General features: G+C 42.5%; 1 protein-coding gene across 1 annotated transcript; it reads left to right on the top strand.

The window, feature by feature from the left end:
* Positions 1-243: 243 nt before the first annotated feature.
* LOC114094959 (cytokine receptor-like factor 3) lies at positions 244-2,208 on the top strand. Its single transcript, XM_027938105.3, has one exon. It carries the CDS (start codon positions 244-246, stop codon positions 1,570-1,572), a length of 1,329 nt encoding a protein of 442 aa, XP_027793906.2. The 3' UTR covers positions 1,573-2,208.
* The last annotated feature ends 12,977 nt before the right edge of the window (positions 2,209-15,185 follow it).

Genomic DNA, 15,185 nt, shown 5'->3' on the forward strand with positions numbered 1-15,185 from the left:
CTGCAACTTTTTTCCTGATAATCCTTCTTCTTCTGAACTTTCTTCTTTCTGACTAGAGTTCCTGGGCTTCCATCAACACATGCCCTAACTATTCTTGGTTCCACTGGGGTGCCTCTTTCCCTTATCAATTTACTTAACACCCCTTTCATATTTTCATCATAAAGACAATACAAGTCCCCGGCCTCCAGCCCGCGCGGGGCACACTCGGGAACCCGCTCCCGCAACCGCCTGCGGCGGGGCCTGATGAGAGGAACTATGGAACTGGAGCCGGAGCTGCTGCTGCAGGAGGCCCGTGAGAATGTGGAGGCATTGCAGAGCTACCGTTGTGAGCTGGGCCACCGGCTGCAGGGGCTGCAGGAGGCGCAGCGGCAGATCAAAGACAGTGCATCACAGACAAGGGATGTCTTCAAACAGCATTTTAATGATTTAAAGGGAACTCTTGGGAAGCTACTCGATGAACGATTGGTGACCCTTTTGCAAGAGGTAGACACCATTGAACAGGAGACCATTAAACCACTAGATGACTACCAGAAGCTCATCGAACATGGAGTTAATACTGCAGAGGACTTAGTTCGAGAAGGTGAGATCGCCATTCTTGGTGGCATAGAAAAACAGAATGAGAAACTTTGGAGCTTTACCAAAAAGGCCTCACACATTCAGTTGGACAGCTTATCAGAAGTGCCTTTACTGGTTGATGTGCCTTGTTTGTCTGCTCAGTTGGATGATTCAATTCTTAACATAGTGAAAGATCACATTTTTAAGCATGGAACAGTAGCCTCTCGCCCACCAGTGCAGATAGAAGAACTAATAGAGAAACCTGGAGGCATCATAGTACGATGGTGTAAGGTGGATGATGGCTTCACAGCCCAAGATTACAGGCTTCAGTTCCGTAAATGCTCTTCAAATCATTTTGAAGATGTTTATGTAGGTTCTGAAACTGAATTCATAGTATTGCACATAGACCCCAATGTTGATTATCAGTTCAGAGTCTGCACCCAAGGAGACGGCCGACAGGAGTGGAGCCCGTGGAGCGTCCCCCAAATAGGTCATTCTACATTGGTGCCTCATGAGTGGACAACTGGCTTTGAGGAATACAGTCTGAGCAGTCGAAGAAATACAGCACTCCGGAATGATTCTGAATCCTCAGGTGTTCTCTACTCCAGCGCTCCAACCTATATTTGTGGGCAGACATTAACATTCAGAGTTGAAACTGTGGGACAGCCAGACAGAAGAGATAGTATAGGAGTGTGTGCAGAGAAGCAGAATGGATATGACTCTCTGCAGCGCGATCAAGCTGTATGCATTAGTACCAATGGTGCAGTTTTTGTAAATGGAAAAGAAATGACTAATCAATTGCCTGCAGTTACCTCTGGATCCACTGTCACATTTGACATCGAAGTTGTGACTCTAGGAACTACCAATAATAATGAAGGTGGGAACTTCAAGCTCCGAGTAACTATTAGCTCAAATAACAGAGAAGTGGTTTTTGATTGGTTACTTGATCAGTCTTGTGGTCCTCTTTACTTTGGATGCTCATTTTTTTACCCTGGATGGAAAGTATTAGTGTTTTAGAGTTTTGGATGCTTGGCATTGATTTACTGTATCTGCCTCATCCCAGTTTAGTTAACTTTTGTTGTTGTTGTTTAAAGTTAAATTAATCTTTCAGGCCATTGGAAATGAAATGTGTCTACTGACAACATTTTTAACAATAAGAGAGTTGAATGGTGTGGACAAAACCATAATTCAGTCAATTTTGGTTTTAGCACATTATTAATAAAAATAGAAAATTACAATAAAATCAAATTAGCTTTAAGTGTCTGGGAAGGAAACAAAAAATCCTATACCCTTCCATTGTACATCTTAAAGTTGGTTAATGTAACATTTTATTAAAACTCTTTCAGCATCCAAGACCATTGTAAAACTTTATAACAACAGGAGTAGACCAGATAAGAAGCCAGAGTTCTGTAAAATTCATTCACTTGTTTTTTCCACACGAGTGCATTGACTGTGTGCTGTATGTTCAGGAATTTGAAAGCAGTGTTAGCATTTATCCCATTTTCATTAATCTTTAAGTCTAAAAACTTTATGTTTTTTTTTTTTTTTTTTATGATGCCTGAGTCAGTGTCTGTAATAGGCAAGTATTGTCTTTTGTTCTTGTAGTTTGATTCAAGATAGGATAGAAGATACAGGGTGCAATGGTTCACACCTGTAATTTCAGCAAATCAAGAGGCTGAGGCAGAAGGATCACAAGTTGAAGTCAGCCTCAGTAACTTAGTGAGACCCTGTTTCAAAATAAAAAGGGTTGGGGATGTGGCTCAGTTGTAGAGGGCCCTGGGTTCAATCCCTAGTATTGATTAAAAAATAAATAAATAAAAAAGAGAGAGAGGGAGAGAGATAGGATAGAGGATTTTGTACAGGGTGAAACTACTTATGGAAGTAGTAAATGCAGCAGTGTTAGTCATTTCACAAGTACATTATATGTACATGTGTGCCTTCAGGGTCAATGATATGCATATTGCTATTTGTAGTTACAAGCTCTAGTCCAGTTAATGTCAGTTTAATAAATGGTCTGTTAGTGGGCCAAAGAAATATAGGGTAAATACTTGACCGATTTTTTTAAACTTAAATTTGTGTAAGATATTTATTTGAGGGACTTAATATGTAAAAAATAATAGCCATAACTTGATATAGCAGCTTACAGATTTTTTTAATGTGAAAAGTAATTTTTTTTCATTTTTATGAGTAATAGAAAAATGGAAAAGCAAGCTTGATATTTTTGTAAGATAATTTATTTTGGGGCTCATGTTCCCTGTTAGACAATCGTGATCAATTTTCTCCTTGCCTTTTTATGTATAAGTGCCTTTCACATGTTTAGAGACTGTAAAGAGGTTCCAGAATGTAGATGCCTTGCCCAGCCATCTGAAACAAAATAAAAAGCTCAAATTAAAAAAAAAAAAAAAGACAATAAAATACACTGAGACAAAACAAGACACAAACATACTGTATCAATCTTCTCCATTTTCTCAAAATGGCCATTTTTCCTCTCGCCCTATCTGCCTAGGGATGAGCAGATTTGCTCCTGTCCTATCTATGGATGGGCAGCTTTTTTTTTTTTTTTTTTTTTTTTCATCACTTACCCCTGAGTGTCCCAGGGATCCCGGTACGGGCCACCATCTGCCGCAGCCCAGCTGGCTGGGAAAAATAGCCGGGGAGTGAGGAACAACTTGTGTAGATTGATACAGCAGGAGTGGGAGCCGGTTTATTGTAGGACTGGAGGGGTATATATACATTCCACACAGCTTATCTTAACATAAACTAGATACAGCAGTCAACCAATAAGGAATCTCCACACTTAATGGCTTGCTGGTGCCACCTCACAAACCACTCCCCCTGGCAAAATGCCAGGTGCCATCCCGACTTGTTTACAGACTCTAACAGAACCAGAAAGGAGTAAGAGCAGGGGTGGGGTGGGGGGAGGGAGAGCACAAAATAGCTACATTTAACAAGGACAAAATATATACCAAAGGCAGCTCCCAGGGACCCACCTCCTCCATCCACACCCTACCTGCCTATAGTTACCCCCCCCACACACACACACAGCTAATATCAGAGGACTGATGCATTGATTAGGTTAAGATCTGCATAACCCAGTCATTTCACCTCCAAACATTTTTGCATTGTTTCACACATGAGCTTTTCCGGGGAGGGGCAACTAATACCTAAATCATAACAAGCCTGAAAGCAGGACAACCTGCCATCAGGTAATAAGAGTGCAGTTTCCCCCACCTCCTCCTGATAGTGGAGATTGAAATCAGGGATGCTATGACACTGAGCTACTACCGGTCCCCAACTCTTTTTTATTTTTTGAGACAGGGTCTTGCTTGGAATCCCTACATCCATTAATTGGCTAAAGTGCCAGAACCTCTCAATAGGATCAATAGGGAATGGAATTGAGAGCACCCACTGCATTCTGAGAAGCAAGGAGAACACTGACATAAAATAGATGATCAGCAAAATATCAAAGATATCAGGAAGTAGAAATTACAGAGATGATGATCCTTCCTTTGGGACTGCTGCAAAATGTCAGGACATTTAGATAGACCCCAGTCTCAGCACATCCTCTTCTCCATTCACAGTCACACTTCTCTGTCACCTCTGTTGATGTGGATTCCATTATTGAAGAGCCATATACATCCCTGTTGTTAATTGCAACATACTACTTTTCTCCATGTGTTGCACTCCATTGAAGGTTAACTTTGCGTTTTCAGTATTCCAGGGAATATTTTAGTGAGTTTGTTCAAAGAAGACCTAGGCTAGGAAGTGATGACACAGATATATTTTGGGGACACTGAAATGCCATTATTTAAAGACTTTAATTTACTTTTTTGCACTTTATTTCTCAAAGGTACAGATAGGAAAGATTATCAGTAAGCAATGGAAAGGAATTATTTCCTCAAAATTATTTCTCACTCTCCTCCTCAACTATTTCTGGTATTGACATCAATAAGACCTCTCACTGGAAGGTGGAGGATTCATGTAATATTCTTTGCTTTCACCAAGAGAATGCAGGCCCCCGTAGGCACTCGCCTTTTGTTTGGTACAGGGGATTGAACTCAGGGGTACTTAGCCACTTCCCCAGAAGCCCCCCACCCCCAACTTTTTGTATGTTATTTAGAGACGGGGTCTCACTGAGTTGCTTAGTGCCTGGCTAAGTTGCTGAGGCTGGCTTTGAACCCTTGATTCTCCTGCCTCAGCCTCCTGAGCCACTGGAATTACAGGTGTGCACCACTGCGCTCAGCTCCCATAGGTTCTCTTGCAAGGAAGCATTTGGAATACAGTGCAATGATTGTTTATTAGCAATACAACAATCCAAAAACATTTTTACCTAATGTTTAAAGTATATATTTGACTGTGAAGCTCATTTGGTAGCCAAATCTGATGGGGATAAGATGAGGCTATTGTTTTTAAAATCCCAGCTTACATGTATGTGCATAGGAATGATTGGTTACTGGACACTGTCCTGTTTTATTCAGCAGAAGTACACATACACAAGTATAGAACTGTCACAATTTGCATCCCAGGGAACTGCAGTGGATCGGCTACTTAAAGCTGGGCAAGTATCCATTATTGCTTCATCACTCTCAACACAGGGACTTTGAAGAAGCTTTGCTAGAGTTCTGGTGGGGGACCTTGTTAAACTGGAAGTCTGCACATGAGAGGTGGATGCTTAGAGGTGGTGAGGACTGTATGGGATGGACCCTGGGCAGGTGTGCTTTGTACTCTCTCAGCCTGGAATGCCTGAGTCAGAAACTTGGGATACCACTGGTCTGTTAGAAATCCTTGTTGGCTGGCTCCTCGCTGGTTGTTAAGGAAGCAAAAGAGAATGTCCAAAGCAAGGGAGACCCACACCAACACATGATTTGACCCTAGTTCACACAAGACCCAGGAGCCTGAGGTGGCACCTCAGGTGCTTTGGTCCTCAGGGATGAATGAGTGGGACTCCTGAGACTAAAATTGGCAGTTCCAAGCAATGCAGGAGGAGGGCTCAGCTACACCTACCTGGCTACCATTTTCCAAGCTGCCTGGAAATACCCCTTCATCAGGAATCTGGAGGCCACTGGCTTCAAATTCATTATTATGCAAAATTTTCCACCCAGGAGGATTCCCTCTGCCACCTGTGAACACAGGTATGAAGAAGCATGATCTGGAACTGAACATGCTCAGGTATGTGCCAGCTTGTGCCAGTGTTTTTATATGTGATGACAAAGTCTTTCACCCTGAAAAAGCACAACTAATGAAACCTCCTGGGCCACCTTGCGCTCAACAAAAAGGTATAGAATTCTTAGGGAAATCAGTGTGCCATAACAAAATTCCTTTAGGTTATATTCCAGCCAAGCAAGAAGGATATTTTTCTATTGCCAATATACTTCCCATGGCATTAATATGAACACTTGTGAAATCCAAAAGCACCTTGAAAAGATTCAAAACAGGCATCTAGGCTTTAACAAATATCCACAGGAGCACCGGGAATAAATGACTGACTCACCAGATTATTCTCCTGGCTCCACTAGGGCATTACCTTTATTTTCTGGGCTACTTAAATGAGGACTGTCCATTTTACTGATCTGATTTGTGATTTATGCCATAATGAAATGGACTTCAAACTGCTGCAATATAACAGTTGCAAAAGGAGCTCAAGTTGTGGTATTATAGCTTACAGTCCATGTTGATCCCCAAACCTACCTTGTTTTAGCACCCAGACGGTTTCACTCAATTGCACACAGTTTCAGGCTAGGAGGGGTCCCAGCGCCTTACAGCCAGATCTTTGACCAGGCCTTCCTAAGCATCTCAACTGAGCATGCGCAGGAAACTGCCCCCCCCCCCCCCCCCCCCAGTAAGACTTGTCGCAAGTCTTACTGGCATGAATACGTGTGAGGTCTTCCCAGTAAGTGGTCCCCCTCCCTTCCTTGTTTGGGGGACACCCGTCACCAGTTTGGGATCATCCCCAGTGCACCCCTTGCTTACTACAAGTAGTAGACCTTTCCTCAGCCTTGTGCCTGTGCTGATTGGCTTTGCAGTCACCCAGGGGGCGATCTCGTGGGGTTGGGGAACACTTCCCGCCCGAAAACTCACAGGTGGTGAAAACACAACTTGTGATGGAAAAACCGAGGCCCAGCCCTCTCAGTGAACACCTCCTCATGAAAAGTAGCCCTGGGAAAAAAGCGGTGCTAGGACCAAGAAAGCGCCTGCACAGGGAACCACCAGGTCTCCTAAGGGAGACACGGTTTGGGGGGCGCTTGGAGCGGAGCGGCAACCTGGAAATCCGCTGGGCGCTGCTGCCCCAAAGGGCTTGTGTGAAACCCCTGCTCCCTGTATGGCGAGAAGTGGTGCCGGCAGCCAGAACTGGGAGGCGCACCAGCCGAGCTTCCCGACTGTTTTAGTCAGCTTTCTTCACCACTGTGACTAAAAGGAGTCAACCAGCACAATTATATAGGAGGAAAAGTTTATTCAAGGCCTCACAGTTACAAAAGCAGCTCTTGTGGTGGTCGGGTAGCGGGGAGGGGGGGAGGGGGAAGGGGCGGGACTTCACCCGCCAGATAGGGCCATATACCCCATAGCCTCGACCCCAGGGAATGGCTTCCTCCGGCTACACCCCACCGGTGGTAACCTCCAGTTACCACCCAGGCAATCCCATCAGGGATTTATTCACCGATTAAATTAAGGCTAAGTAAGCTCAATTATTTCCCCTCCAAACTTGACTCACACATGAGCTTTTGGGGCACACCACACCTAAACCGTAACAAGGTCTCCTGGAGGAACAAGTCAGGAGTCAGAAAGCTCTGGGTGACACTGAGGGAATCCCTAGGAAAAGCATAACATTTAGGTAAGTACAAACAAGTAATAAAATTATTAAAAGCCAACACGAAAACACTACAAAACGCACAGCAAAATCTACCAACAGAAAATTTTCTTCAAAATGAACAAAACAGAGAGAGCCCTACAAGGAAACTGCAAACCAGGGTTTGTTGCACGGTGTGATCTTCGATTGTGATATCCCCGTGGGATGTAAACAGAGACCTTTTCTGCCTAAACCAATATTTTCTAAGATTAAAAAGACACCGATATCGTCGATGCCTACAAGTCCCAATAGCCGGTGTTCCCTGAGTTTTATGAGTAAAAAGAAATCCCAGGCAGCTGCAAGTTGGATACGGAGATAACGGAACTGGCACATGGCTTTGGTGGCCACCTCCCTAGGAGGTACAAACACCAAATTAGTCAAATTGGAACTCTCCGTTGCAAAACCAAACTTGTTAGGAAAAAGAAACTGCGGATAGTGCTAAAGTGGCCATTGCTGAACTGGCCTTTCAGAAAAATGGCATTCACCAGTACCCACGTTTGAACCCGACGAAACCATCACCCACAAAGCTGAAATGGAGTTTGCTCTCAGGAGTCCGGAACTTGCTTCCACTTAAATGGAAGCGCAGGCGCCGCTATAGCCGAAGGGCTCGGGAAAAGAGACTCCGAGGCCCTTCCAGCCGGGCTGCCACTAAGGAACTCTGTTCCAAGAAACAGCAGAAATTGCACGTTAGAACCCATCAGAGTTATGTATTCGGCGATGCCACCAAGAAAACTCTCGCATAGAACAACTAGCTGAGCTGAGACCAAAAGAAAGTGGGCAGGAGAGAATGGTGCGCTGGGATTCCGCAAAGAACCCGCGCTTCTGACATAACAAAACCCCTTGCCTACTTCATTCATTCATTCATTCATTCATACTTTGCAGTACTGTAGATTGAACCCAGGTACTTGAGGCATGCTGGGCAAGTGCTATACAACTGAGCTAAACCCCCAACCATTCCCCTCCTGAAGGGATGGGATGCCCCACAGAGACTGCAGACTCCACCTTGCATTTTAGCAGAAATGTTGGAATTAGCAACCCTAGTGGTAAGGGTGACCAACTCCAGTTTAGGAATCTACAGAGGAGTTTGGCAGGAGTTACTCCCCTGAAGGAGTGTCCATCAGAGCTACTTCAGGCTTTCAAATTTAGTTTAATTCCTGTGTAGTGTGTGCCTGTGAGAATGGCCAGAGACTGGTCATGGGAAGGGCATATTCCTCAGGAGGAGATCTTAAGTCTTTTGCAGCCTGAAACTGGCTACATTCTGGGCAGGCTGGCAATGTCAGGTGTATAGGTGCCAGGCCATGGTTTTTAACCACCCCACACCAGGGCCACTTGTGGGGCATAGAAAAACATGTGAGGTGGAGTCTTTCACAGTGTCTTTTTTTGTCATTGGAAAGAGGAAACAAAGTGTAAACAGAGAGAGATATGTCTGTAAAATGTCATTAAGGAAAGTTTCACCAAACCAAGATACGCAGCACAATAACAAGACTAATTAGGATACTATTGACTGAAAGAAGGTGACACACAAGAGAATGTTCTCTAACATTTGAAGCAAAAATGCAGAAAGGAAGTTTGGAACCACAGCAATGTGCACAGGTGAACCTTGTGGGACGAGGGGACATGGCTCAGAAGCTATGCAATAATGTCTTAGAGAGATAGTAATAATACATGTCCGTGCTTTCCAGGAAAATGAAGAAAAGCTTTTCCTCTGCCTTGGTAGGTTCAATGGCCATGGTTGGGACTGTGAAATAATTTGGAAACAGCTAAACAGGACCAAAGGCATAACAGATGTATGAATTTTAAGATTTGTGTGTACAGAGGCATCACAGAAAGAACTAATTACTCCAAATGAGTGCTTAAATTGGAGAACTTACAATCATCTTAATAGGGAGTTAAGATAGTTTGTAGAGAATGTCTGTTTGAATGGGGTGGCAAATTCTCTTATCAGAGGGAGATGTAATCGTGCCTGGGGTGAGTACTAATGATGATCAAGGTATTTGGTAAAGCCCTACTTTTAGGTATAAAAAGAGATTTCAGAAACTCAAATGCCTTTAGTTCAAAATAATCCTTATGCCAAAGTGGCATGTATTGAGGGTGGCATATCCTGACCTTATTTCATAATCCCCTTCATTAGGAAAACTCATAATTGTAACAATTGTTTTAATTTGGTTCCTGTCACTATAACAGAATCTCAGGAACCAGGCAATTTATTAAGAAAATAAACACATTTTCTCTGGGTTCTAGAGTCAGGGAGATCAAAGAACATGGTGCAGGTGACTGCCAAGGACCTTTGTGCTACCTTGTCCTATGATGGAAAGGCACAGGAATAAGTGTTCGAGGGCCCACTACTGAAAGCCCTTTTGTAAAGGGCACTGAAGCCACTCGTGGAGGCAGAGCCCTGCTGGCCTAATCACGTTTTTAAGGCCCCACCTTCCGATACTGTTGCACGGGGGATTCAGATTCCTATGAATTAGCTTTCAGGGATATGTTCAAACCATAGCAAGGATCTCCACCTCCTTTTTTCAAATGTCAATTTGAGGCTCAATACTGAGGTAATAGTGATCACCCCTGGGCCTGGTAGTTCAGGTAAAAACAAAGACCATGGCGACCAATAAGCAGCAAGTAAAAGAGAACATTCCCCAGGGTCAGTAACACTGAGATAGGAAGTGCACAATTCTTCCTGCTGCCTCTTGTCTCAATAGAGAACTCCACTGTGTCACCTTATTCTATCAGCCAAAAAGAGAGCATTTTCCATTGGTCTCCTGGAGTGAAAATTCACCCTTCCCCCTGGCCATTTAGTGTCAGTTTTGCATCTTTGTTGCAGCTCAAAGGATTTTGCTTTGAGATGCTCTCTAGAAGAGATGGAGGGATTTTAAGTACCCTGATTCTCTAGTCTAGCAGGATGAAGAGGAGCTCTTTGAGTAGCACTTCCAATACACTTATGGAAGATTTCTTCCTGTTCCTTCCACATAGTGTCCGCTTCCTGGTGCTACTTTTATTTTGGCTACAGTTGTTTCTAATAATCAGTATTCAGTTACTGATTCCAGGAGCTCATGCAGCTCAGTTAAAACTGTGTGTCTCTCCTGTGAAAGGAAAGCAGCAGTGCATGGGGACAGCATGAACCTGGGCCTAGTTGAGTTCAGATTACACAAGGTATCTTGAGTACATGAATGTTATGACATTAATGTGAACCACTAAGAACCTAGTGAGAATTGCTTCTTTCACCAAACTTTGGTGTGAGTCTTAGTGCACTTGCCTGAGGAACATGTTCTGAGGACAGTCAATGCAGGCATCATTCCCCCTAGAAAGGGGAATGCGTACATAGAGGGTGATATTAAACAAAACCCCTTTAAACTGAGAGTTCCCTGAAATCACTGTCCACATTGAGCCATGCTAGATGCTAGGCAGAAAAGGGGCAGGTCCCAAGGTAAGTTCCACAACTACCAGCAGCAAGGGTAGAATGTGGCTGGAAATATGTATACCAGGCCTAAGAGCCAAAAGTATTCTTATCATGAAAATGTGAGGAAGGAAAGCATAAATTATTTTAAATTTAGCTTACATTGGCTATAGATAAGAGAGGCATTACAATGCAAAATGGGAAAAATTGGGGACTAATGGGATGGTTCACTTGTTGCTTCTGGATTGGTCAATGTTCATAGTCCAGAAAATTCACACATAAACTAGATGTAGTGGCTGTGGTAAACTGCCTTTAGTTCAAAATAATCCTTAGGCCAAAGTGGCATATATTGAGGGTGGAATATCCTGACCTTCTTTCATAATCCCCTTCATTAGGAAAACTCCTAATTATAAGTGAAAATTTCAAAATATATTCAGGAATGTGGGACATTTCTGACCCTAAGCAGTGAACTCATTGAAAATCAATCTCTCTCTCTCTCTCTCTCTCTCTCTCTCTCTCTCTCTCTCTCTCTCTCTCTCTCTCTCTTTCTCCCTCTTCTTTCTCTTTCTCTCCTTGCAGACCAGGTAGTGAAGTATAGGCCCTGGCAACCAATGATGGGTATCCTGGGATTTTTAAAAATTGTTTTAAACGTATCTATCAACAAAATCAATTCAATCAAACACTGACCTCCAAGATGATTGAATTCACCCTTCAGCAGGAATGTACTCATGAGATCCTATCTCCACTAACTTCCACACCTGTGCTTCAGGTCAAGAGGAGCCCAGAAGAGTAGAAATCATCAGGCAAGGGGTCTCTGAAGACTTTTCCTCCTCTGAGAGTCTGCAGCTATGGAGAAGCATTTCCCTGGCTGTGTGAGGGAGGCCTGGGATTGTGGAGATGATGCTCCAGGGCCACAAGCACTGCCGCCCCTCATGGAAGCAGATCCTAAGCCCTGGCCTCTGCCTTTTTATCCCAGGCTGGGCTTCCTTTCTTGGGATCACCAGGACTTTAACCGTGAAACACTTTTAAAACCCTGTGGGTTTCGCGGCTCTGACTGCCCCCTCCATGGATCCGGATCACACAGCACTTGGGTGTAGTGTACTCCTGTTTGGGGATGCTGGGTGGTGAGAGACCATGTCCAGATATAAGGGGGTCAAGTCTGGATCTAAGGGTGCCCTCCCTCATTGTTCTTGCTCTGCTTATCAGCAGGGTGGACTGGCAGCATTTTCTCGGTAGAGGTGGGTAGCCAGGGCACTGGTGGATTGGGTGTTCTACAAGCAGGGCATCTCCAAGCAGATACACAGCAGCCTTGAGAATCCAGATGGGAAATGATCTTCCTGTAGTACCCTGCTATCTATTTTCCCCAAAGCTAAGGCTATTTCCTGGGTGCCCTAATACCTTGCAGTTGACTAAATGCCACCTCTGCCTGTCTTCCTTTCAAACCCACCTACAACCTTCTGCTTCTTGGGACTCAGAGTCTGCCGAGGCAGTTAGGATTCAAAAGAGTAAAGAAGCCAGAGTAGAAGATCAAGTCCAGCCAGGGGAGGGCAGGCAAGCTTCCCAGTCTGGGTCACAGCTGCTACTACACACCTGATTGCACTCACTGCAAGGCCTTACAACAGACGCTAGCAGATACACCTCCAAACTCTGGGCTTTGCTATGAATAGCACAGATCCTCCAGAAGACTTCACCCAGAGGGTCTTGCTGCCAGGAGGCATCCAAGGAACTTCCCCAAGGGAGGCCTTCTTGGACCTTACTTTTCCGAGCGTTTTTAAAATTTGAACTTGAAATCATGGGACTTTGGTTTTTGACAAACTTACAAGATGTATCTCCAGTACTTTTTAGTTCTTATTTTGAGACTGGATTTAATGAAGTTGCTAAATCATCTCTTGAATTTTTTTCTTTTTATACGAGGATTGAACTTAAGGGTACTCAACCACTGATATCAAGCCCTATTTCATATTTTATTTAGAGACAGGGTTTCACTGAGTTGTGTAGCACCTCACCTTTGCTGTTGCTGGCTTAGAACTCCCAATCCTCCTTTCTCAGCCTTCCCAGCCACTAGAGTTACAGGTGTGTGTCACCATGCCCGCCTTGTCTTGAATTTGTAATCCTCTTGTGTCAGCCTTCTAGGTCACTGAGTTTACAAGCCTATACTGTCCTTACCCACATGACAGGATTTATCTTTACAATTAATGTTTGTATTCAGGGTGTCAGAGGACTGTTTCTCAGTGATATTATACAAAATATCAAAATGTAGCTTAATTTTTGCTTCAGTGAAATAACTGACAAAAACAGTACATAAAGTAATTGTAATGAACATGTAGCAAATAATTTAATTCTGATATGCTAGAATGTGCTAAGGTCTTCCAGTATATAATTCTGGGAAGAAAGTAGATTCAATAAGTTCTGTATTTATAGCATCTATTTGACTTAGAAGAAAAGTGAGGGATGACTTCAAATTGCATCCGAAACTTTACACCTTGTAGTGTATAAGAGAATGAAGCAGTTTAGTTTTCTAGTGAACACCTGAGATGGCAGTTCCCTAAGTTTTTAAGTCCAAGTATAAAAGGTTAATCCCTTGGAATGACATTTATGGTTGTATTTGTTCTTGGTATTGGTCTCCTGGGTTAAAATTTCACCCTCAGTTGTTTGTTTGTTTGTTTTTGCATGCAGTTTGGCATTCTTGTTTCAGACCACAGTGCTTCCTTTCTGCCTCCTTCTCTTTCCTTTCTTTTTTTTCCTTCCTCCTACTTCTCTTTCCTTCGCTATCTCTCCCTCCCACTCTTTCTTCTCTCTCTCTCTCTCTCTCTCTCTCTCTCTCTCCGTTTTTCAGATACTGCACACAACTTTGATGTATCCCAAGCTCCAGGATGACCACTGTGACTTCTATTGCCAATGCAGCTCCAGACACTTGCTTTTTCCTGGAACTCTAGGTAGTTTCTTCTTCCTGAATCTTTTCTTCTGGCACTCTAGAGCTATACTCAGTGATGTCCTCCCTCCACCAAATTTCATCTAATTCTTACTGCTGATATGTTCTTGCCTTAAAACTACATGAGTGTTTCTCCTGAAGCAGAAAAGTAATGATGCTTGGGGGGCAGGATGAATCTGGAATCTCGAAAGGAGAGTTCAGATTACACTGGGTATCCAGAGTTCTTGACTGTCATGGTGCTAAGTGGAGCTATAAAGAGATGTTATGAGGTCAAAGATTTGAAATCATAATTGAAGATTCATCAAGAGAACAGATTGGGATGAGTATTTGGGACCAAATATATATATATATATATATATATATATATATATATATATATATATATATATATATATATATATCGGATGTGAATGAAGCAAAGAGGAAACAAAGTACATAAGATGGGATGCTGTAAACTTTTGAAAGTATGAATTATTGACAGATATTATCAATGTCATTCACCCAAAATCAATTAGAAAAGTCATTATAAATTATGGAACTCTTTTCAAATTCCCACAGATAAATACACAATACTAAACGCTTATGTAGTAGGAAAGATAATCATGGCTTCGATAATATTAGACACAAATTAAAAGAAATACACATTTAAATGGCATATTAAAAAGTGTTCAGAACTTTTATTACAGGGTCCATGGATGTAGGTCAGTAGTGGAGTACTTGCCTAGCATGAATGAGTCCCTGGATTTGCTTCCTGCTAAATAAAAAAAAAAGAAATTTTTATAATATCCCATGTTCTTAAAATGTTGGCAAAGGGCTGGGGTTGTGGCTCAGTGTCAGAGGGCTTGCCTTGCACATGTGAAGCACAGGGTTGGATCCTCAGCACCACATAAAAACAAATAAAATAAACATATTGTGCCCATGTATAACTAAGAAATTAAAAATATATATATATATATTGGCAGAAAGACCTTCCTCAATACTATTGTTGAATGAATTTGGTAGGACTCTTTAACATGCAGCATATCCATGTGTTCTAACAGTTTTAAATGTACTATTTTAATATAGAAATTTCACTTTTAGAAATTTATTCCACAGATTCATTCACAGAAACAAGAAACTCTATTAAGGAAAAAAATACTGTTCTTTCATAGTACAAGATAAAAATGATCCACATAATTAGAAAGAAGGCAACCCTTAGAATCCTAAAGGGAATAGATTGTATACAGGTTCTAGGACATATTAAATACCTTATAACTCCAAAAGATAGAAAGCATTAAGTATTTTTCCATATATGTAAATGTTTATAGTAATGAAAACATGGCTCCCTGTTGATGTGGAATCATGTAGATTCTAAATCACTAAACAAAGGTAATGATGCTACACAATTTCATGGATTTGTAGGACCTTAATCAGAAATTTTTTTTTTTATAAAATCAATTCTCTATTAATCTCATATCTTC

Source organism: Marmota flaviventris, chromosome 1, assembly GCF_047511675.1.
Source record: "Marmota flaviventris isolate mMarFla1 chromosome 1, mMarFla1.hap1, whole genome shotgun sequence".
Taxonomy (NCBI): Eukaryota; Metazoa; Chordata; class Mammalia; order Rodentia; family Sciuridae; genus Marmota; species Marmota flaviventris.